The sequence below is a fragment of the Budorcas taxicolor genome, chromosome 22 (genome assembly GCF_023091745.1).
Source record: "Budorcas taxicolor isolate Tak-1 chromosome 22, Takin1.1, whole genome shotgun sequence".
Classification (NCBI taxonomy): Eukaryota; Metazoa; Chordata; class Mammalia; order Artiodactyla; family Bovidae; genus Budorcas; species Budorcas taxicolor.
Genome location: NC_068931.1, coordinates 58,273,186 through 58,297,482, shown reverse-complemented (window position 1 = coordinate 58,297,482; position 24,297 = coordinate 58,273,186). Strand labels below are relative to the sequence as shown.

At 41.9% G+C, this 24,297-nt stretch overlaps 1 protein-coding gene across 1 annotated transcript in view; it reads right to left on the bottom strand.

The window, feature by feature from the left end:
• Positions 1 to 24,297, bottom strand: part of MALT1 (MALT1 paracaspase) — a 62,710-nt gene that overhangs the window by 14,057 nt on the left and 24,356 nt on the right. Inside the window, exons 3-10 of the mRNA XM_052660230.1 lie at positions 23,702 to 23,823; positions 18,887 to 19,046; positions 17,204 to 17,382; positions 16,685 to 16,781; positions 16,065 to 16,097; positions 13,023 to 13,049; positions 11,063 to 11,095; positions 4,697 to 4,900 (exon numbers count right to left, since the gene is read on the bottom strand). Coding sequence (XP_052516190.1) covers positions 4,697 to 4,900; positions 11,063 to 11,095; positions 13,023 to 13,049; positions 16,065 to 16,097; positions 16,685 to 16,781; positions 17,204 to 17,382; positions 18,887 to 19,046; positions 23,702 to 23,823 — 855 coding nt within the window. The remainder of the gene's footprint in view (positions 1 to 4,696; positions 4,901 to 11,062; positions 11,096 to 13,022; positions 13,050 to 16,064; positions 16,098 to 16,684; positions 16,782 to 17,203; positions 17,383 to 18,886; positions 19,047 to 23,701; positions 23,824 to 24,297) is intronic.

Below are 24,297 nucleotides of genomic sequence, written 5' to 3'. Positions count from 1 at the left end.
ACCCAAATCTTCGCCAAGGCTTGGGCTGATCCCAGGTTCAGACCCTGGGCAAGTTATCACCTTGTCTCCAGCTTCCGAACACACTTCAGCCCCACCCTGCTGGGAAATCCTACAGCAGCCTTGACACTTCAAATCACACACAGGCTTTCACGGACACTTTACAGTTCTATGTAGACACTGTTTCTTTGATAAAAGTAACTGTAATAAAGACATTTTTACATCTGCATGGCATTTTCATTATTTTCAAGGCACCTTCATAAACATGATCAGATTTTAACCTGTAACAATTTTTAAATGACCTACTTTATAGGTGAGAAAATAAAATTTTAAAACATTAAATAATTTGCTTAAAATCATATAGCTGATAGGTATTTGTATTCCATACACAGTGTTTTCCCCGTCCCATTATATTAGGGGGCTTATAATTTCCTCAGATGGTAAAGAATCTGCCTGCAATGCAGGAGACCCAGGTTCAATCCCTGGGTTGAGAAGATGCCCTGGGGAAGTAAATGACTACCCAGTCCAGTATTCTTGCCTGGAGAATCCCGTGGACAGAGGAGGCTGGCGGGCTCCCATTGTGTCATTTAACACATCTGGCTTAAGAAAGGCTTGACTTGGGAGCAGAGGCAACTTCAAGGGAGGGAGGGTTTAGCCTCCATCATGCAGGAAAAGCTAGGTGTGGTCCAGTGTTTCAATGCTGTATGCCCAGGTCTGCAATCACTGAAATTAAGGCACTGACAACAAAATACCTTTCATCCAACACAGAGCAACTCATGAAAAATGTAATAAGCATTTTGCATCAAAGTCTACACACAAATTATACTGCAGGAGGGTAAGCATTTTTATGTAAAATAACTAGACCAAATCACTGTATTTTGAAAGCTCCATCTCTAGTACTATTTGTACATTTAAACCACTCTTACTACTCAAGGATAGAAGGACAAAACGGATCTCCTTTAAAATGTCAAATAATTCAATGGGGTTAGAAATAAAACCTTATAAAAAGATCTTTTAGGAATTTCATTTCTTGGGAATATGTTTCCCAAGGATACAGTCTGTCAGAGATATTTATTTTTTGTCTAAAAAGAAAACAATTGCTCACATGGAAGGCTTTCCCACTTGAGTGGCACTAGATGGAAGACTTTCCCACTTGAGTGGCGCTGCCGTGCACTTGGCACAGGGCTTTTATTAGAACACAAGCATCGTCACCGCCAGCAACCTTCAGAGCGGTTACTATGTACGCATCAGGCGCTGCTGGAAGCCAGCGCTTTACCTCAATAATCTCATAGGCTTTTCACGACATGTACCTCATAGTGAGGTAGCAAATGTTATCGTCTCCTCCTTACAGATGCAAAAGCTGAGACATGGAGGCATTCGACAGCTCACCCACTTCACAAGACTAATAAGGGGTACTCCCAGAAGTGAGCTGCCAGCTGGATCAGCTGCTGCGCTAGGTTATACTGTCTCCTTACAATCTTCTGCTGGCTTTCGCGTTAACGTTACTCTCAGAAAATAAAAAAATGTTGGTATACTGGTTTTTCCATGATCTCACCATACCATATCTTTAAAAACTTTTTCCCCCCAATGAAATCTTAGGCTGAACCTTAATACATAGAGATAAAAGCTGATTTCTCTATTGAGGCCTGAAGTGGAATGTTACCCAAATCCCCTATCTGTGAAGGAAAATCTGAATTCAGCAAACTATGACAACAACGGCCACAGTATTTTGAGGCTTTAGCATGTCAGACACATGGTGGTTTTTTTATCTTACTTGTCCTGTAACAACCACATTAACTTGTCTATCCATTGTATACATCCTTTCTGGCTTAGGAAAGTGAAGTAACTTGGTCACAGACACACAGCAAGTAAGCAGAAAAGCCAGAGCATTAAGCCCGGGGTTGGTGACTCTTGGGTCTCCTGCTTAACCCCTGAGCTACACTGACGCAAGTGATTCCAGCATGAGTGAGGCTTTGGCCCTATTCTAGCCAGGTTCCTTGAACCCTCTTTTCTATTGAAGCACAGCTCAGCTGCAGCAAGTGATGAATGTAGAGAAATGTGGGGCAGACACTAAGCCAAGGAGTTATTCCATCCTAGCTTTCTATATAACTGAAACCTTTATCCTTATTTATTTTCAAAGATAGGTAACAAATAGGTCAGTTATTCCTGTTTTTAGATTGTGTTTTTAATGCTTATATATGTTTAAACATTGAATTACATATGTTCTGTTCTGCTAATTTTTATTTCCTTCACAAACCCAAGGGCAGTATAATACAGAAGGGCATAAACTTGAGTGCCCATGCTTTCCAGGCTGACGCTGCTCTTCTGAAACTCCTGTGACTCTGGCTTTGCCTCTTCTGCCCCCCAAAGTACTCCTGGTCCCCGGGGCTGCCAGCTGGATGTGAGGGCACAGCCCAGGGGACATGCCTATGCCCTCTGGCCTCTGCCACACTTACATTGAAAGAAGATGTGTCTGGTGCTTGGGATATTCACAATACTTCAAAATATAATGCAACCACCCTGTTAAGACATGAATCAGTTGTATTTAAATGTTTTTCTAGCTTTAAAAAATATATATTTTATTTATTTTTATTTGGCTGCACTGAATCTTTGTTGCATCATGTGGGATCTGGTTCCCTGACTCGGGATTGAACACGGGCCTCTTTACTCTATATTTCAAGTTGTTTTTATTTTGGGGCAGAGCTTCAGCATAAGGTAAATTCTTCTTGCTAGAACTTTTAATATTTCTGGTTCTCAAGTTTGCAGGGGCAATTAAAAGTTTTGATTTTATTTTATTTTTTAAAGTTTTGATTTAAAAAGCTAAAAAGGATTTAAAAAGCTAAAAAGGATTTAAAGTCAAGGTGATAATGCTAATAGAAATGAGTAAATAATCAAATTCATAATTCTTCATATAATTTCCTAACTCTTAAAATACTTCACCAATCTCAAAACCCAAATTGGTAAATATTTTTTCCTTGCACCTCATTACTTCTGGGAAAGTTTTAGAAGTCTTTTCCTGTTTAAGCCATCTATGCACTTAACAACTGAGATAAGTTATGTAATATAAAATTAATCAACCAACCACTTACTAGAGACTAAAACTATAAACCAAGTACCACAGGGGCACATTTGTATTGTATATTCTATTGTTTTCATAAGAAAAATGGATTCTCAGAGATCACTTTATATACTCATAAATTAAGATTACATTATTAAAACATCAGAATAATGTTGAAGTCCCAAATCTGAGATGTTTACTTTGCTGATTCACTTGTGTAGCAACTGTAATCGTTATTACTTAAGAAGAAACTCATTTAAAACTTACTGAGATTTTAAGATTTTCCCCCATCCTATATACAGTAATGTGCTAAATCTTGAAAGAAAATTAGTTTTTTCTTCCATTAAAAATTCTACTTTGAGTATCTTTGTTTCTTTGTTGTTAGGTGTCTAACGATGTCTATCTTCTTTGTGAATTGTACCTTTTATCATTAAAAAATATTCATCTTTGTTTATTTAATTAAAAAAAAGAAAACCCTCTACTTTGAGAACCTTTAGCAATTCTATCAAGTTTGCCTCATCATATTAGTCTAATTAGAAGTAAAAAGGCTAAACAAAGGAATTATTGAAGTAAAGTAATTGGAAGGATATAGAAGCCAAATCGACTTGGTTTAGCGCGGCATCCTGACAGCAGGTCTGGAAATGTTACTTTCCTGGCAGCTGGATGTTATTACACAGCATTGCAGGGAGCACAACTCTGAAAAATACGGCTCAGAGAGTGACAGCTGGCCGTCCCATATTTGTGGCTATGCCCATTAAAAGAAAATCACCAAAGAAATGGCTTATTACTGACAGCATACTCTCTCTTTAAAGAATCTTTACCATAAATGTAGGGTTAATATATTTAAATGAAAGAATGAGAAAAAACATTTTAAAAAATTTACTGTTAGTATTTTTGTGGAGGTCCATCTTTAACCTGGGCTTCCCTGGTGGCTCAGATGGTAAACAATCTGCCTGCAATGCTGCAGAGCTGGGTTTGATCCCTGGGTCGGGAAGATCCTCTGGAGAAGGAAATGGCTACCCATTCCAGTACTCTTGATTGGAGAATTCCATGGACAGAGGAGCCTGGAGGGCTATAGTCCATTGCGACGCAAAGAGTCGGACCCAACTGAGCAATTAACACTTTCATCTTTAACTGTATCTGGGTAGAACTTTAGTTTACTGATTGTTCTCATATGTCTCACTCACCAATATTTCCTTGTTAAATTTTAGTTCCCACTAAAAGGCCAGAAAATACCATGCAACAGTTAGAAAACAGAAGCAAACATGGGGAATGTACATTCGGGTACAACTTTTTATACTTCAAACACACACATGCATATTAGTACTTTACATATATGAATATACAATTTGCTATCACTGAACTTTACTGTAGTTCTTGTAGTCAATGAAACAAAATCACGTAAGATAGGTTAAGAATTCTACTAAGAACAACATTGTTTTGAGACATGAAAGTAAAGACATCAAGTTAATTAGTCATATGGAACTAAGGAATGAAGATCAAATCCATCTTTTATTACAAGAATAAAACTTCTCAACAGTCCATTTGCCATGCCTTTCTCTGTTTTTCAATTCTCAACCTAACTTGTACAACTAAAAGACAAGCGGATAATTACAAAAGTGAAGATGATAAGTATCTTACCATAGACTCCTTTGTCTAAAAGCAGTAAAAATTCATCCACGGCGTTACGCATCTCATATTCAGTAAGATCCAACAGTGAAACAACTTTGAAATCTAGCTGTCTTAACAAGTTGGTCAATTCATACACATCCACCAAAGGAGCTTTAAGCTTGGGATGCTCCCAATAATTCATATTTCCTATCAAAAGAGCAACCTTGTCCTTTGCTGTTGAAAAAAAAAAAGAGGAGGAGGGGGAGACATTTAAAGGAGAATATAAAATCTAAAAATAAAACTCAATAGAAAGGCTTTACAAATAAGATTTCATCATTTCATTTCATTTTAGAGCTAGGCTATCCCTTTATGTAGTAGACCAATGCACTCTACTGAGGAATACAGAAACTGGTGAGTCAAACAACTGAAATTAAACTTAATTGATGCTTTGGAAAATCGGGCAAAGGGTATTAGCTGTACCCGAAGCATAACATTACAGTAACTAACGTGACAGTAATACTTGTACTGATTTATAACAGAAGGAAAGAATGCTCAGTGTAGACTTTTAGAGCAAATTTAAATAAAGAATGTTTGGAATTGGGTTCCTACCAAATTAAGTTCAGTTCTGCTGATAATGGAAGAGGCCAGAAACAAAAGGAATACCTACACGAGGGACGGGAAGAGCCCGCATCAGAGCAGGTGAGGGGAAAGCAAGGCCGAGAGCAGAGCTGCACACACTGCGCACGCACTGCCTCCTCTTCGCTCCTTTTTTCAAGAAAACTCCCATTTGGGGGAGATGTGGCTGCCTCAGGGCAGTGTGAAGAGTTTTTGTATGACTATCTTAGTAGTTCATTTTCTGACCTTAGTGAACTGCTGCTGCTGCGAAGTCGCTTCAGTGTCCGACTCTGTGCGACCCCATAGACGGCAGCCCACCAGGCTCCCCCGTCCCTGGGATTCTCCAGGCAAGAACACTGGAGTGGGTTGCCATTTCCTTCTCCAAGGCATGAAAGTGAAGAGGGAAAGTGAAGTCGCTCAGTCGTGTCCAACTCTTCGAGACCCCATGGACTGCAGCCCACCAGGCTCCTCCGTCCCTGGGATTTTCCAGCCAAGAGTACTGGAGTGGAGTGCCATTGCCTTCTCCGTTAGTGAACTGAGGGTTTGCTAAAGACGTCGTCTCATACAAAGAGCTTTTCTGTCGTAAGGGGCAAAAAGATCCACGGGTTGCGTGCTCAGTCATGTCCGAATTTTTGCGACCCCATCGCCTGCAGCCGCGCCAGACTCCGCTGTCCACGGGTTTCTCCAGGCAAGGATACTAGAGTGGATTGCCATCTCCTCCTCTGGGTGATCTCCCTGACCCAGGGATCAAACCCACATCTCCTCATCGGCAGGCGATTCTTTAACTACTGAGCCACCTGGGAAGCCTGAAAAGACGCACACCTGTGCCTTCAAAAGTATCAGCTGGCTTTATTTGGTATACGGAGAAGGCAATGGCAACCCACTCCAGCACTCCTGCCTGGAAAATCCCATGGACAGGGGAGCCTGGTGGGCTGCAGTACATGGGGTCGCTAAGAGTCGGACACGACTGAGCGACTTCCCTTCCCTATTTGGTATACAGCTTGGCTGAGCACGGTCTAGTGCTTAAGAGGTCTTCAGAACCGTACTCCTGCTAGCAGGGGAGGAGTTAGAAGTAAAGACTTGAGACTGCGTGATGCCAGAAATCTGAGGTTTCCCTCGAGGGCTGGCAGCAGGGTGTGTCCAGCACACGCTGGGGTCTAAATCTGTGATGGAAACAGCAGGGAGCAGCGGAGAAGGTGTAACAGGAGGGTGTGGCAGCCCCAGCTGGCCGGCTGAAGAGCCACCTCCTGACGCTGGCCAGGACCTGCTGACCAACCTCTGTCACGAAGTGCCAGGGAGATCACTTATAAATTACATGAAACAGGCACAGCCACACTGCTGACTCAGTGCTACAATGCGTGATCTGATTTCGGCCTTTAAGATGACTAATGTCACCAAAAATCTCTTTGGAATTTCTTCCTTTTCCACACTGAGGTCAAGGGTTAAACAAGGTCTGGAGAAAAATTAGCACCAACTCAGACAGTGTCTCCCTCAAAGTGGCAAAATACCCTACTTTGTGAGAAGACTCAAATACTATTTTTTTTTTTTGCCTCACCGTGCAGTTTGTGCGTTCTTAGTTCCCCAACCAGGGATTGAACCCCGGGCCCTGCAGTGAAAGTGTGGAGCCCTAACTATTGGACTGCCAGAGAATTCCCCTTGTCTGGCATCTTTGCTCTATATTCACATTTTCAGAGAGACCTTGCAAACTGCCTATTCTTATGAGTATACACATTAAAAAAAATTAAACAGCACTTAAGCCACATTTCTGATTCAATAAAAGTCACTTTAAGTCTGGTACAAATGATAATTTCTTCTCCTATCCCAGAGAAAAGGCCAGTTTTCAAGACTATTTTAATAGGCAAATTCAGACATTAAGCCTCTACTGTCCTTCATTTTAAAACTCAAAAAAAAAAAAAATGTTGAGAATACTCAGGGTGGATTTCAATTAGGAGGCAGTATAAGATTTATTATCACCTCTATTTCCTTTTTTTTTTTTTTAAAGTTTCTTCTTAAATAAACTAGAAATGTACTGTTACACTAATTTACCCATTATATACCAAGACGTTAGCTGGCTAATCCACAGAAATATTTCAGAGCATTGTTTTCTGAGCCCATTAACCCTATCAGAGTTCAGAGCCAATCTTAATATACTGATGCACTCAGACTCGGTTTAACCTGCTCCTCAGTGAGGGGACCTGGAGCCTGGAGTTCCAGTCTTTCGTCATTATAGCCCCAACCAGGGCTTCCCAGTGAGATACTCAGAGTAGAGTCTGTGTTGCACAGTGGATTTCTTGGTGGGATATTATGACAATTTAGTATATATCCTATGCTAAGTTCTACTGGCAAACAAAAGTTATGAGATATGTAACTGAAAAAAATCACTGGGGTCTTTAGCGGGGAGGAAACAGTTGTTAGACTAAGCATACAGGCTGCTCCTGCTAGGATCCCTACTTTTGTCATCTGTTTGGAAAGGACACTTGGTACAGTACATAGATGTAAGGGTTTAGCCACTTGAGAACCATGGGGCTTAAAATCTATGTATCAATAATTGACCATAACTCTTCAAAAACTTTTCCCCAGTGATAATGTGGGATCTTCATTCCCCAACCAGGGATCGAAGCTGCCCCTCCTGCATTGAAAGTGCAGAGTCTTATCCAACGGACCTCCAGGGAGTCCCCCAATGATAATTTTAAGGCTTAGTTCCTAAAATGTCTTGAGGCATCTTCTTGAGTTTGGGAATAAAGATGATGGGTCAGTAACTTACCTTGCCCACTCTACTTGCAAAACAGTTCCTGAACGATAGTTGAACTGGGGTGGATTTAGAACAGAGAAGTAGACTGTGGTGGCCGAAATAGGAGATGACAAAGTCTGGTTCCAGGAATTAGCAGCAGAAAGGGAAAGAAAAAGTCAGAGGCATGACAGAGAAAGAAACAGTGAAATTTGAAGTTGAGGAGATAAGAGTGAGGAATCAAAGAAAACTTCAAAATAACAACGATATAAGCAACTTATGATGGGTTTTCAAGTGATTAAAAATAAATGAAACTTTCTGTAGAAAAACATTTACTGTAAGAGCCACCCACAACTTCTTGAACACATACCATTCACTGGAAAAAGGGAACAGAGACGCCAGCTGATTAAGCAACAGAATAAAACCACTTCAGAAAGATATTTTCACTGCATGATCCTAGACATCTTCTAAAGCATAATGAAATTCATTGTTTAAACACTGGTGCAAGTTACACCATTAATTCCACATCTGATTGTTCTAATAGTGTGCTACTCATTTCATCCGAAAATGAGCAACTGGAGGAGGAGCTGGTAACACTGAGCGCTCCGTCAGCATCTGTTAAATAAAGAGCCTCTGGCCTTCTGTCGGTGACAGCCCTGATGCCACGTCTGAGTGACCAGCAGTCCTGGTGGTCCCGTGCGTCAGATCTTTGTCTTTCTACATCCTTCGAAATAAAGCCCAAGCTCCCTAGTCTGGCGACAAAGCCATTCTATTCTAGTCCAGGCTGCCCTTCTGGCTGTGGTGAGAGACGGCCCCCGAGGGTGGCCCCTCACGGTCTCCTTAGACAGTGCGGCCCCCTCACCTGCCCCCTGCCGCCGGCTCCGAGTCTCGGCTGCCCTGTGGCCCTCTCTGAGCATAATGTAGTGGGACACTCTGCCAGTTCTGGGCCAAACCTTAACAAGTCCTGAGAGCTTCCGGTCTGGGGACTCAGCCGCCGTGCAAAAGAAAGTGAATTACCTGGTGAGACCACGGGTGGGGGAGGAGAGGAGAGAGTGAAGTAGACTGAGAATATTACAGGACAGGAAAATAGAGGGCCATATGCCCTTTTAAGGGGACAGCTACTATTTAGTCACAGCCTACAGCTGTCACTCAAAAGCTACCATTTTTGAGAGAGCTTATAAACCTGAATTTGCAGCTGATTCTGTCTGAAGCCACTGTGCGGGACCCCCTCCCCCAGTTCGTGCCCCTTCTCCACAGCCTGAACAGTCCCATGGAAGCTCCCCTCCCTGCTGTGAGCCTTCACCTCCATGCTAATGATGCTCCTGACCGTGTCTCCGAGCCTGGCCTCTCCTTAGAGTTCCAGACCCACGTGCGCCAGTGCCTGCTGTGTACCCCTGCCTAGACATGACACAAACACCCCAAGCTGGTTAGGCCCAGAGTAAGAGTCCGCTGCTGTTTGAATCCTGCTTGTGACCCTGTGTTCTCTAACTCAGTGGGCTGTACGACCACCTGCCTGGTGGCCCAAGCAAGAATCTGAGCAGGCATGGTGACACCTCTGTATTTCCTGTACCCTAGAGTGAGGTGATGAAAACAGCTTACCGATTCTATCATCTCAAGGTCTCCGGAACCTGTTCTGTCTTCTTCTGCACTGACTTCATACTAGCCTGGTTTACAGCCTCATCATTCCTTTATCTGGACTATTGCAACAGTCTCAGTTTTTCTCTTAACTTAAACAACGTCTCCCTTCCAGTTCATTTTCTATACACTGATACAAGACTGGTCTTTCGGAGGGACAAGCTCACCCCTCTTTCAAAGCTTCCTTCCAGCGGCTTGTCTGAGAAACAGGGCTCCTCACGACCTGCTCTTAATCTGCTTCTCTAAGTTCCTGCTCTTCCTGCTCTAGAGCAGGCGTCCCCAACCCCCAGGATCTAAGGCCAGATGATCTGAGGCGGAGCGGATGTGATAATAATAGAAACGAAGCGCATAATAAGCGTAATGTGCTTGAATCATCCCCCAACCATCCCCCCACCTCCAGTCCATGGGAAAACTGTCTTCCACGAAACAGGTCCCTGGTGCCCAAAAGGCCGAGGACCACCGCTCTGTGGGCATGGTGTGTTACTTGCAACTTCCCCAATACAACAAACACCCTGTCTTCTTTCTCTACGACATTTCTTTAGGATTTCACGTTTCCTCTGTCTGGAAGGCCCTTCTCCTATCCATCCTTCAACATGCAGAACTGCTATTGCAACCTCTCAGGTGCTTTCCTAACCTCTAACCCCACCAAGATACAGTATTAGTCACTTCTGTGTGACCTACACATGCTTCTTTTTGCTTTTATGTTTATTTTTTTGCACATTGCCAAACCAGAAATCACTCCACAGAAGCTGACCTGGTCTCAGAAACTGAATTCATAATCTTTTTATCTATTTATTTTTTGAATCCACAATCTTTTTATTTTTTATCTTATTAAAAATTTTATTTATTTATTTGCCTGTGATGGGTCTTAGTAGTGGCACGAAAATGTTCAGTTGCAGCATGTGGGATCTAGTTCCCTGACCAGGGATTGAACCCAGGCCCTCTGAATTGGGAGCATGAAGTCTTAGCCACTGGACCACCAAGGAAGTCCCTCATAATCTTTTCAAAGTCTCCTATGATTTTTTTTTAATTTTAATTTATTTATTTTAATTGGAGCCTAATTACTTTACAATGTTATATATACTTTCTTTTATAAATATCCAAACTAAAACATATTATTCAAATATTTATACAAGTTGTCAATTTTTAAAGTCTCAAATCCCTTCATAAGCCCCATAAAAGAGTTGTGTGCTACAATTATATTTGGTTACAGGGCCTTCCTCGTGGCTTAGATGGTAAAGAATCCGTCCCTGGATCAGGAAGATCCCTTGGAGAAGGAAACGGCTACCCACTCCAGTATTCTTGCCTGGAGAATCCCATGGACAGAGACTCCTGGAGGGTTACAGTCCATGGGTCACAAAGAGTGGGACACAACTGAGTGACACTTTCATTTTCAAGCGTTTTAAAGCTCTACTTACCCAAAGGTTGGTCAACCGTTTGCTCTTGATTATCTACAGAAAGATAAAAACAAAACGGGTAAGCGAGTTGTTATCCGTGACGTATCTCCGGGGTTAGAGAGAAGCAGTGACAGTCCCACCGGCAGTACACCAAAACGCAGAATGACTGCTGCTAGCTTATGGTTTTGAGGTGTTCAGGTTCCTGATTAAAAACTTGTACCCGGATGGGGGTCGGAGTCAGGGGCAGGGAATGGCTCTGGTAACTGATTACTACAGCTGAGGGTGATACTCTTTAACATTTAGGTAGAAATTACAGCCTGAAAACAGCTGGTGTGGCCATGAAGAGCAGCAGGAATGGTTAACATTTACTGAATGCCGGCCTGGGACTGTTGCATGTATTGTAAATATAACTGACTTAAACAACCACACTTTGTGAGGTATATACCGTTATTACCTCCACTATATCGGTAAGGAGTCTAAGGCAGAGAAAGACTGAGTCACCTGCCCCATGTTAGCAAGCTAGGAGATCTCGTTCCATGGTCATGCTCTTTGCTGTCATCTGTACACAATATGAAATACCTCCAACTCTCAGGGACCATGCAGGAAGACACGCTGGGGAAGATGGACTTCAGATGGTCATGTGTCTCTTGCTCTAGACAGGGTAAGTGTTTGCATTTTTAATAATATATATGCTCTAAGAGTCCAATGAAAGTACATTCAATTTTTTCTTACATGATTTGGTATTTCTAATTCTTGGGGAGCAAGGATATAATGAAAAAGGTTGGGGAAATTTCAGAAGCTTAGTGGTGCTGGTATGCAAAAGTTTTCCTGAAACAGCTTTTCATGAGGCTCACTGAAGAGCATGAAATAACAGACACATTTAGGAAAAGGGGAACTCTAACCAGGTCAAGAGAAGCAATCAGCTACAAGATGAGGATGGCTGTTCCAACATCACTTAGTTTTGAGTGTTGGAAGCAAATCTCATGGAGGTTTCCTGGAGCTCGAGGCTGGCCCAGCAGGAATAACACCCTGGTAACAGGGCCCTTCTGCTTTGTCTCATGGGCTTATAGTAATCAGCACAGCCCAACCATCGCTCACAAGAAGAGATGTTTAGTAACAAAACATAGGTGCAAAACTAAGCAAACTAGTTATGGCGTGACAACAACGAGAAATAACACATCATGAAATAAGAGGGATCGCTACAGATATGAACTGATGTAGCTCCCATCTGATCCCACTCTCTCGAGGTTTCATTTTCAAACAGAGTCAGAGGTTCCCTCAGTGCCTTTCGGAATGCCCACAGCCTGGACGCATGCCCTCTGCCTTCACGATTACTATGCCTTTCATCTCAGGCAAGCCTGCCCTTTAGCTTCACTTGTTCAGAAATCGGTTCTCACAAAATTGGCCAAAGAATGATAAATATTCCTGCCAACTATCAGTCTCTTCATGGCCAATGACCAACCACTCGTCTGCAGAGCACCAACAGTCCCCACTGACAGCAGTCTTACTTCAGATACGGACACCCACCCAACTAGTTCAGACATGTTCAATGTCCGAGCAGCTCTGAACGGGGACCCAGGGGTCTGGCGAGCTCAGAAGTGTCACTTCTGTCACTTTTTCATAGGCTGGCTGCTTCGCATCTCTCAAATTAATTTCATGCACTTCTCCATATAGCTACCTTTTTTATTTATAGTCATTCACAATGATAAAGAAATACACTGATATTTTATATTGCCTCAGTATATTTATTTTTCTACACTACAGTCTTACAATTTAGAGTATTTTTAATATTTTCACTTGCATGAAATTGAACTTCATGTTAAGTACTGATTTCAACCCTAAAATATGATATGTCAATCAAGGGGAAAAAAACCCCCCACTAGTACTGCTACAGCAAAAGAACACTGCTAGTGTCTTTTTAAGTTGCTGCATTCAATAACCTGGAACTCGAACATGAGTGCTTTATGTTTGCATTACTTACCAGGATGCCCGAGATTCGTCAATTCATCTAAAATAAAATAAGAGAAAACAGATGAAATAAATCTTTAAATAATTTAACTGCCAATTTAGTGCATATAGGAAGACTGATCAAAGAAGTTGACTCTGTGCTATTAAATCGTGTTACAATGTTTTATCAGGTTAGAATTTTTTAAATGCCTTAAATGAGAAGTCATGAATGTTATGAGGAGGGGAGTATGCTATTGTGGACATCAGTTAGGACTCCTAAGCTATTACTATGTTCATCAAATGACAAAAAAGCTAAACAGACTCATCTTTAATTTGATAAAAGTTTTTTAGATGTTCTGGCTAATTATGGGACAAAAACAATCAAGAGACAGTTTTGTCTATGGCCTCAACTATACACTTCTTGAAACTAATTAAAAACCTCAAATGATATTTTTAAAAATAAACTTGAATTTAGAACAGTTTAAGATGTATAGAACTACTGTGAGTACAGCGCAGAGTTTCTGCATACACCCACCTACTTTCCCTATTTTTAACGTCTGACGTTAGGAAGGCATATTTGTCACAGTTAATGAACCATTAATGTTCTTTTTTTGTTCCAGGACCCTGTTCAGGACACCATGTCACATTAACTTGTGTTTTCTTGGGTTTCTCTTTGCTGTGACAGTTTCTCAGACCCTCCTTGTTTTTGATAACCTTGACCACTTTGAGGATTACCGATAAGGTATTTTGTGGAATGTCTCTAAATCAGGATATATCTGATGTTAGACAGGTGGAATGTGTTTTTAATGGTATTGTGGTTTCAGAATTGTTAACCCATAGTCCCTCGGTGGCTCAGATGGTAAAGAATCTGCCTGTGATGTGGGAGACATGGGTTCGATCGCTGGGTTGGGAAGATCCCCTGGAGGAGGGCATGGCAACCCACTCCAGTATTCTTGCCTGGAGAATTCCATGGACAGAGGAGCCTGGAGGGCTACAGTCTGTAGGGTTGCAAAGAGTCAGACAAGGCTGAGTGACTACACACAGCATACAGCCTCTGGCTAATGGAGAGAGAGAATCATCTAAGCAAATACCTATGACACTACAGCTACCTATTTTTCCTTTACAAATTTTATGAAGATAAAAGTTACCATTCACAATAAATTACAAATGCTATACTGCTCATAGAATGTGCAGTAGTTTCTGATATAAAACCCACTGCACAGTGGTATTTGCTAGAACACGGGGTCATGTACAATTCCTTCCATCCTCTGTGCTCACTCCTTTCCAGGTACTCAGGCCAGCACCTGTTCTTCCATCCCATAGTCAGTGAGGCTGCTTCACCCACTTGTAACAGGCTCAGATTCTTATCTGGCTGTGCCGTGTCTTCGTTCCTTGCTACGCGAGGGCTTTCTCTGGTGTGGCTCACGGGCTCTAGAGCAAGGCTCAGCAGTTGTGGCGCACAGGCTGAGTTGCACCGAGGCATCTGGGATCTCCCTGGACCAGGGATCGAACCTGTGTCCCCTGCGTTGACAGGTGGGTTCTTAACCACAGGACCACCCAAGTCCAGGTGTAGGTTCCTTTGTCATAGTCGCACTCCATTCTGGGATTCCCCTCCTCTGACCTCCTAAATGATCTAAACCCTGCACACATGTATTCACCACTACAACTGTCAGTGTTTTCACTGCCCTTTAAAAAACCCTGAATCCCACCTATTGAACCCCTACCCTCTGTCCCAATCAGGGATCTGTAACAAAGCACATAAAATGAAACAGATCACATCAGCTTCTACAGGTAAAAAAGATAAGGTATGCTCTAGGACATTGCTGCTGTGTGCCCATCCACCAACTATAAAATGCCTCAACATTGCAGACTTTTTAGAAAGAAAAGTTGGATCTAATTTTTCCATCTCAAATTCTGGGAGTAATTTCATAACAGATTTATTTGAAAATTATTATCTAATAGTGTGTTTGCCACTGCAAAATTATAGGGAGAATCTTGCAGGTAAAAAACCAGCTAGGTGGTAACTGACATGCATCACCCTGAAACTAGCGATGCTAGTTTACATTTTTTCTTAGAGGTCTGCAATGTTAGGAGATTTTAAAATCATGCAATTAGGTGAAAAAGAAGGAAGAGGAGTTTGCTTAGGATCTCTTTACAAAGATTCCCTCATGCAGGGCCCACAGACCACAGGATTACAGTGCACCCTTATGCTAGAGAATTCTTGTCGGCAACTATGATTGGGACGAAGACAGTAATTTCAGAACTTCAGAGTGACACCATAGCAATCCAAAGGACAGGGAAACCAAGAAACGTTAAAAGGTGACATTACTTTCTTACTTTGCCCAAGTACAGCCAAAGATTTTTATAATAGGTTAAAGAGGCAGAAATTGAAAAAATACTTTGCTTCCACAAATCTCATTTTGCAAAACAGTGTGACACCACACTAGGGGCAAGTAATTTAAGTTTTAAAATTTATTCATTACAACTCACGTGCAAGGCTTTGGTTAGTCAAAACAAATTAGAAGTTTATGTTAAAATAACCTTCAGTTCTCTGTGTAGTGTGGTAAAGGTGACATGATACCTTAATCTACAATCTTATAACTTCAAAGAATGGATCTTATAAACTTATATTAAAACAGTGTATTTGTTATTACATAAAAAATGGATTAAACAATACATTTCCAGTCCTGAAACTGTTACAGAAATCATGTTTGCATTTGAGAGGCATTTTATCATGGCAAACAGATAAATAAAATGATCTAAACAACTATCCATGACAGGATAGCCATGTACTTTTTAAAATTTTATGAAGACAAAAATGAACATTAAGAATTAATCACACTGTTCACTATTCGTAAGATTGTTGGAAATTAGTTATTTTAATAACGTGTCAACTGAATAGTGTCTGGGGCAATTTATGAACCCTTGAAGACTAAGATACAGTATCCTTGCATTAAAATCTTTTCTTACAGCTAGTATTTTTTCCATCACTGACTCAGTAGGTCAGGGCACTCCACCAATCCCAAGAGGAACCAGCATGCAGGATATTTGCTTTCAAACCAAAGGATTACGCTACCTTCGGTGCATTCCACTGCCTCATCTGTTCTTCCTTGTTCCAGAGAAAACAAATGTGATACATTGTGATTCATGATCTTAGGAAGGGCGGCCATCAAGCAAACAGAGATAAATATCATAGAAATATGTTGGCAAACCAACATACATATCAATTGCATTAATATCACCTACTATTAACAACATCACTAAATGCATGAAGCTGAAATAGAACCAACTCTTAAATTATGTATTTCGTAAGTGGCACTACTGATTAATAATCATTCTGCATATATCCGTGATGTTTGTTTCTTTAATAATGTTTTATTAAAAATCTTTTTCCATTAAACCCAGGGTTTTTTTTTAGCTAAAGCTCGGAATACATTTTTTGCCATAAATGTTTAATATAAACTATAAAAAACTAAAAACATCTAAATAAATAATCCTTTTGGGTTCTTTTCTGTTCTTTATGTGTGAATCCTCATTATGAATTTAGGATGCATTCTCTCAAATTTCTATTTAAGCAAAAATAATTCTGGATGTTTAACATACCATTAAATAGAATGGGTGAATAAAATTTCCACTGCTCAGCATCCTTCATCTTACATGGCTCCATTGGTCAGAACCCTGAGTGGTACTGCTTACCTACGATGACGTCTACTTTCTTGCTGTCTTGACTCTCTCGATCGTTATATACACGACACCAGTAGGTTCCTTGATGCTCCAAATCCACATAAGGTACCTAAATCAGTATCAGAACATGCACATATTGACAGACTCTTTAATTTTAATTTAAAATGGCTTGGAGAAAAATTATTATTTTTTTAAGCCCTACAGAACTGAACGTTGCAGACTTTCCTCCATTTTTTCCATTCATTACATTAGGTCAAGTATTAGCAAGCAAATAATACAGTGCATCTAACGGTAGTGAGTCTGATGCGATACCAGTTGACACCTTTCATGTAAGCACTTACATATGGGCTGGCATAGTGTTCTAGTCCTTTTGCAAATATAAGAATCAATTAATACTGGATAATAAAGAACTTGAAAAAATACAAAACTTGAAAACACCCCAAATATGAATCACTATTCACTGTGATTTTTCATTATACTATTTATTTCACATATTAACCACCCCAAATGTCCCCGAGACCAACTTCCTACCATGTATAGCTTTTTTGTCTCGTGTGTTAATCGTGATTCGTTTTTGAACCACTGGTACTGAGGAATGGGGCTTCCGACAGCCACACACTGTAAGATCAACGTGCTGCCAGGCATCAGCTTTTGGGACTTTGGTTCAACACAGATTTGCAACTTGGATTCAGAGATGCCGTCCCAACTGCCTTAAATTAAAAGAAAAATAGCAATGAACATAAAAGTTCTAAGTTAAAAAAAACTTTTAAAACTTTAATTTAAAAAAAAATGCTTTCAAGTTCATCCGTCATTTTTTTTTCCCACGATCTTTAATAGAATCTCCCAAACGATTTCAGAAAACTGTTGCACTTCTAGAAATATTAAGAGATGTTCTATGGATAAAAGGATGCTATGGACAAATAAGTTTAGAACATTCTGGGTTAAACAAAGTTAGACAGATTTCTTTACTGCAGAACTTCTCAAAGTATTCGCATGCACTATATATTCAAGAGGGGAAATAGTTCACGTGGTTTCTAAATGTGCTTAGCCATATTTGGTAGAGCAAAGGACTTAACATCTTAAGTGACATTCATGTTAAAAACAGAAAGTTCTATGTTCTGCTGTTTGATTTAACTTGCCTTCTTAAAATCAGGAGTTTTGCTATTAGCACTGAATAAATAAGGATGGGTTATCCCTAGCTTTTCTTCCCAAGACAGATATCAGAAAGCATTTTTTATTGAAGGCTCATCTGTCAGTCTTTAAGAGCCTTGAGGACAGAGGGCTTGTCAATCAGATGTGGTAACAATGAAATTCTGTGTCTAGCACATTGCAGGTGATCAATAATATTTGTTGTATGAACAATATTCTATTCATAAACATGAAAGTTCATTTCATGCACAGAAATATTCTAAAAAAATATAAACCACTCTCTTAATTAATCATGACTATTCCTAGAGACTTTTTTCAGTTGTGGGAAAAGCTAAACTGAGAAGAAGAATGGAAGACACAACTGGAAACAAAAGTCTGTTTCCCTCATGCTGTTTGTCCGGCAAAAATGACAAACATGGTTCTTGATTGTGTATGTGAATAAATAAAATAATACCTGATGGCTACTCTTTAGAAGACCTTGGGGTTTTTCCGTGATCAATACTGGTTATTGAACTAAAAAGCAGACGGGCCAGGAATAGAAAACCAGCTGGATGAAAGGCTTCATTGTAGTGACTGACGCACTATATGCCCTGCCACGCCAGTACCAGCTCTACAGACAGACTTTACTCCATGACACAACTTTCAGGAGTAATACAATAGTTTGGGAGAAAAAAAACACAGTATAGAAAGGAACTCAAAAGTGAGCAAGCTAGCATTAGATTTTTTTCCTCCTCCAAAATCAGAGACCACAACTTTCAGACCCATGAAAGGCGGCAAGTTTCCAGAGGTCAGCAGCAGGGCCAGATTGAGAAAGGTCATTTTTTCCCCAAACATCTGCATGTCTCTCTTTGTCTATCTAGCTGTCTATCCATCCATCCATACAGAAAAAGAATGAAAGCACATGGGATAAAATCTTAACGACTGGTGACATTATACTGGGGGAAGTACATATATATTATATTGGGTGAGTACTGGCTTTGATACTTTGAAATGATTTAAAAGCAAACATTTAAAGTAAAATTTAAAAGAGGCAATTCCCATCTCAGCACTCAATTTATCACTTACTCTGGAAGCTTTCTGTTACTTCTGTGACATCGCAAACATCCAGCTGTGACCACTGGCTAAATTCAAAGGTGAAATTATTATTAACTCGACAGACATAAAAGCCCGCATCTCTTACATGCACTGTGTTAAAAACAAGTTCAGATGCATTTCCATTCGGAATCTGTGAAAGAACCAACAAGAGGATAAAAGTGAATGACTCACCAAAATACACCTTATAAACTGTGCTGTGCAAAATGTATGATTTCCTGGGAGCTTTGAAAAGTGTATCTTTTTTCTCCCGGTTCTAAAATATCTGTTCCTTAAGAAGCAAACAATAACATGTTGAGTAATTTAGGACTGAAGTCATTGAAATCCAGTCTTTTACAAATCTGTTAACCAGAGAGTTAAGCTCTATCCCATATATCTTCCAAAAACTCACTAATAGTAAAGTGTCTATTCTGTCCTTTAAAATCGTTTGATCATTAGTATTTACAGGCTTGAGAACCGCAACATTTATGAGCTCAGCAGCCAAACCATGAGGGAGTAAAGAGATCACAGAAAGTCAGGCCTGGCTGCACATCTCAGCTCTGATCAAATTAGCTGTGAGCATATGAGCAAGTTTTACCCTGAGACCCCAGTCTCTCACCTGCCGAGTTTTATCGGAGGGTAGAGGCCTTGACGGCACACTTCTCTCAAGGCCTGGGAGGTGAAGAGCTATGGGAAGCGTGTTGGTGACAGGACTGGCCATTCAGGGGTATCCCAAGCCTTCCTCCCGGGCCTGGGTCATCTCAGCTGCTCCTGTCAATTTACCACCACCACCTAACTCTGCATATTGCCAAGGTTTCATTAGGTGCTTCCTTATACAGGGGACCCCTTGCAAAGGACTTTAACACACTCCCCCTCTTCAAGCCCCAACCAACTGAATTCAGCTCTCTTTCTTCTCAGAACTGGCACCAGAGCAAGACTGGCTCAAGATCTGACAGCTGGGATGGAGACTGCCCTGAGCACTGCCTGCCGACACTCCCACATGAACCCACCTAGTCTGCCTTCCTACTAGAACAGTCCTGGGTACTTCCTCTCTCCTGCAACCCCACTTCTCTCAGCCACTGACTTGATAGGAATCTCTCCTCTTCCAGCTGCTGCTGCTGCTACGTTGCTTCAGTCGTGTCCAACTCTGTGCAACCCCAGAGACGGCAGCCCATCAGGCTCCCCCGTCACTGGGATTCTCCAGGCAAGAACACTGGAATGGGTTGCCGTTTCCTTCTCCAATGCATGAAAGTGAAGTCACTCGGTTGTGTCCGACTCTTAGCGACCCCAAGGACTGCACCTACCAGGCTCTTCCGCCCATGGGATTTTCCAGACAAGAGTACTGTAGTGGGGCGCCACTGCCTTCTCCACCTTTTCCAGCTACCGAACCACAAACCTGAGCCCGGGCCTATTCAGAGCTGCTCTCCTCTCTCCTGTGAAAATGGAAAAAACCTGTCTTCCTACCAAAGGCCTCTTGGGCTTGGGATGCGTGAGGATCCTAACCACTCAGAACTCCAGAGTTACTACGAAGGTTAGTTCAAGCTGAAGACGTTTTGGACTCAACAGATGCAGAAAGAAGGCTTCTCAGAGCTTTCCTTTTCTGACAAAAGTAGAAACTTCTGGGGGATGAGGCCACTATAAATTCCGTCTTCAGGGTGGCTTTTACTTCCAGGAAGGCGATCAAACCCACTATAAACCTCTTCTCCAGGGGAGTTTCATGGCCATGAAGATGGGAAGACCACTTGCACCCGCATGAATAGATATTATCACAAACTTTCTTATCACCTGTCTGTTCTCCCAGAAACCCCTCGGTACGTATTTACTAAAGAAACCCATGTTTCTTCCTTAGAGGCTCTTTCTTTCTCATCCCTTTCCTGTAACTTTAACCCAGCATGAACTACTTCTTTTGTAAGTTCCCATATGAATAAATTTTCTCTTCTTGATCTGTATTCTGTCAGTTGATTCACTGGCTCCCAGGGACAGAACATGAGAGGGTAAAGTATTTTCCTGTCTGACAATCTGATCCCCTCTGGCCTTGCTCCTGCAATTTTCTCTCTCTACTTTAGCATCTCTTTTATTAGAGTGCTCTCAAAAACATCCTCTAGTACCTGTATATCTTAAATAAACAAACAAACAAAATCCCAAATATCCTGCCCTGGACCCGTATACCTCTCAGCAGCACTGGAAACGCTGACCACCCTTTTCTTCCTGAAATACCTTCCCAGGGGCTTCCGACTAGCCTCTGCTGGCCGTGGTCACTCTCTCGCGCGAATTCTTCCTAGTCTCTCTACCGCTGCTTCCTCTCCTATACACACCCTATACACACTTTCAGAGCTGCCTCGGGGGGTATCCAAGCTGACTCAGATGCATTCAGACATTAACAGGCACGGCAAACATCATGTATCTGAAACCACACTCTGGACTCTTCACCCTGAGTCTCTTCCTCTCCCAGTCTCCAATACCTCAGTATGTAAGAGGTCCCCAGAGGCTGGAGTGGAGCATCCGGAGTCGTCCTTGAGCTCTGCGCCTCTCCCCTCGGGCTCTGCATTTAGCCCGCCAGATCTGATGAGCCCTGTCTCCAAAATAAAGCACCGCACCCACGCTGCTCCGTCTGCCCTGCCCTGTCCGAGCTCACACTACTGCTATTTCCAGTCTAGTGTGGGCATTAGGTATCTGGTCTTTTTGTTATGCTCTTGCTTCCATTTAATAGCGAAGTCGGGGGACTTGCCTGGTGGTCCAGGGGCTAAGACTCTGCTCTCCCAGTGCGGGGGGCCTGGATCCGATCCCTGGTGAGGGAACTAGGTCCCACATGCCGCAACTAAGACCCGGCGCAGAGAAATACACACAGACTGAAAAGCAGCAGCAAGCTGGTGTTTTAAGAACAGAAATCCTCCCGTTACTTCTCCTGTTTAAGACTTTTGAGTGTCGTCTCCCTTGGTATCACCCTGCTTATCTTCCTCACAGCTCTTAACTCACAGTTATCTCATTTACTCCCTGTCTGTCAGAGGAGGGGGCAGGGCCCTTGGACGTCAGGCTTCACCATCTGGGCCTCAGAACCCGGACAGGTGCCCAACAAGTGGTTGTGAGACGAATGCCTCCTGAAACAGACTATGAATCTAAGGGTTGAGACAGAACTTGACTGGTGAGAGCCTTAGAACCCCTCATAGCTCTTCAAATCCAGTGGGCACGCCTCTTCCCCTCGGTTTCTCCCCTTCTCAAAATCAGGACACAGTTCACACGTGATGTACGGGGTGGCCACACAGCTCCTTGGGGTTTTCCTGTGACACCTTATGGAAAAACCCAAACAACCTCTTTGGCCAACCCACTACTTACCATAGTAAGATTTGCCCATGATTTCTTCCTCAAAGGCATTCACTGAAATGAAAGCCACTCTGCAGCTGAGAAGCTACGGTAAACGTGACTTCAGTTACCACCCCTCGAGAGCCTAGGCACGTAAAATGGCCTCTCAGTCAGGCTCTCAATGCCCAGCGATAGGAATGTGAGGGGCTCCTAACAGTCAAGCGCCCAGCACAGGCCTGTCTGCTGCCGGTGCCTGCGCAGTCCCGTTGCTGTGGTTCACGGCTGCCCTGGCTCACCTGGGTGTGAGTGAGGACATTAAAAGCTGTGCAAATCACCATGCTTCTTCTGAGGCACAGGGTGACTCCATCAGAGGAAAGAACGTCATTTTGGAACAACTCTTGAGCTTAAATTCAGATTTGCAAATGGAGTTTTAGTGTTGAGTTGAGAAGAAAGTTTGGTTATGTGACTCACAGGCTGAAAAGAATAATGGAGTTTCAAGGTGCCATCTGGAGGGCAGGCAAGGAGGTAGGTGGATGAGGGAGAAGAGAGAAGCTCGCGAGAGTGGAGCTCGACGTGGCCGGACCACTGAGAAACCCCCAGCAGCAGAGTGGCTCAAAAAACGTTTGACTTTTTTAATCATCATTACTTTTAAAATTGGCCTCACTGCACAGCGTGTGGGATCTTAAGTTTCCTGACCAGGGACTGAACCTGTGCCTCACACATTGGGAATCTGTCTGGTGTCTTAACCACCGGACCACCAGGGACGTCCTCTCAAAGACTGTTTAAGAAAAGAGAATTTCAATATGCAAATTTAAATTATTTGTCCGGTGGCTCAGGGATATAACCCTTTCACGAAAGGAACAAATGTCTCTCTCTACCAACCTGAATTTTACTTCAGAAACTACCATAAAAGCCTAAATCTTTTGATACAATACAGTTATGTGGAATACTTAAAATAATACTGCCTTTCATGCTGCTTTGAAAACCTTTTAAAGATTATGATTGGAACAATCTGTTGTAAAGAATTCTGTATATCTATGTCAGAAGGTATTGGTGATGTTTCCCGTTTGCTAACATTGTTGCCCCATGTACTCCTGATTTTCCACAATTTTCAGAATACAGAACTGATTTTATTACTGCTTAGAAAGTAATGATTATTGAATGCATCAGTAATAACACTGACCCTTTAACAAGGACCTATCAGGTCCTTTAACAAAATTCCTATAAATATATTAAAGGCAGTAAGGCTAACTGATTTTCTCTCTCTCTTTTTTGTTGTTGTTCAGTCACTCAGCTGTGTACAACCCCATGGACCGCAGCACGCCAGGCTTCCCTGTCCCTCACTATCTCCTGGAGATTGCACAAACTCAGCTCCATTGAGTTGGTGATGTCATCTAACCATCTCATCCTCTGTTGCCCCCTTCTCCTCCTGTCTTCAATCTTTCCCAGCATTAATCTCTCTTCTTTTGACAGAGGAATTAAAAAACATTTAAAAGACATGAAAATTACCTCTTTATTCATTTTGAACCATTGATATTGTACAAAAGGATGTCCAGTTGCCCGGCAACACAGCTTCACAAACTGTCCCGCCAAGACTGCCTTGGATTCGGGGTTTACAGTGATCTTTATTCCTTAAAAAAAAAAAAAAAAAAAAAGTTATATAAATAGAATCAGAGAAGAGGGGCTTTCCTTGTTTATGTTTCTGAAACCAAAAAGAGAAATATTTTGGAAATAACCTGCATATTCATTCTTTTTATAAATCACTCATTCAGATCTCTTCCCCATCAGATGGTGAGTCTGTGAGTTCCAGGCTCTGTAAAACCAGGAGCAAAGAAACTCACCTGCAGAAGACTTTGATTGACCACATCCCCCTCACCCCCCACGACTGGGGGAGAAAACTGTTTGCCGTATTTCTTCAGTTCTGAGAAATATTTTTTCCAGGTCCTAACGCCTCTGAAATCAGGATGTGCCTTTAATAACTGTCTGAGGGAGCAGTCAGGGTGCGCTATCGGTGCCCGTTCTGGTACTACTTGATCACAAGTGTTTATACGGTCAGCACTTCAACTCAGGTAGGGGCATGGTTTTTGTAAGACAAGTGAGAGTTT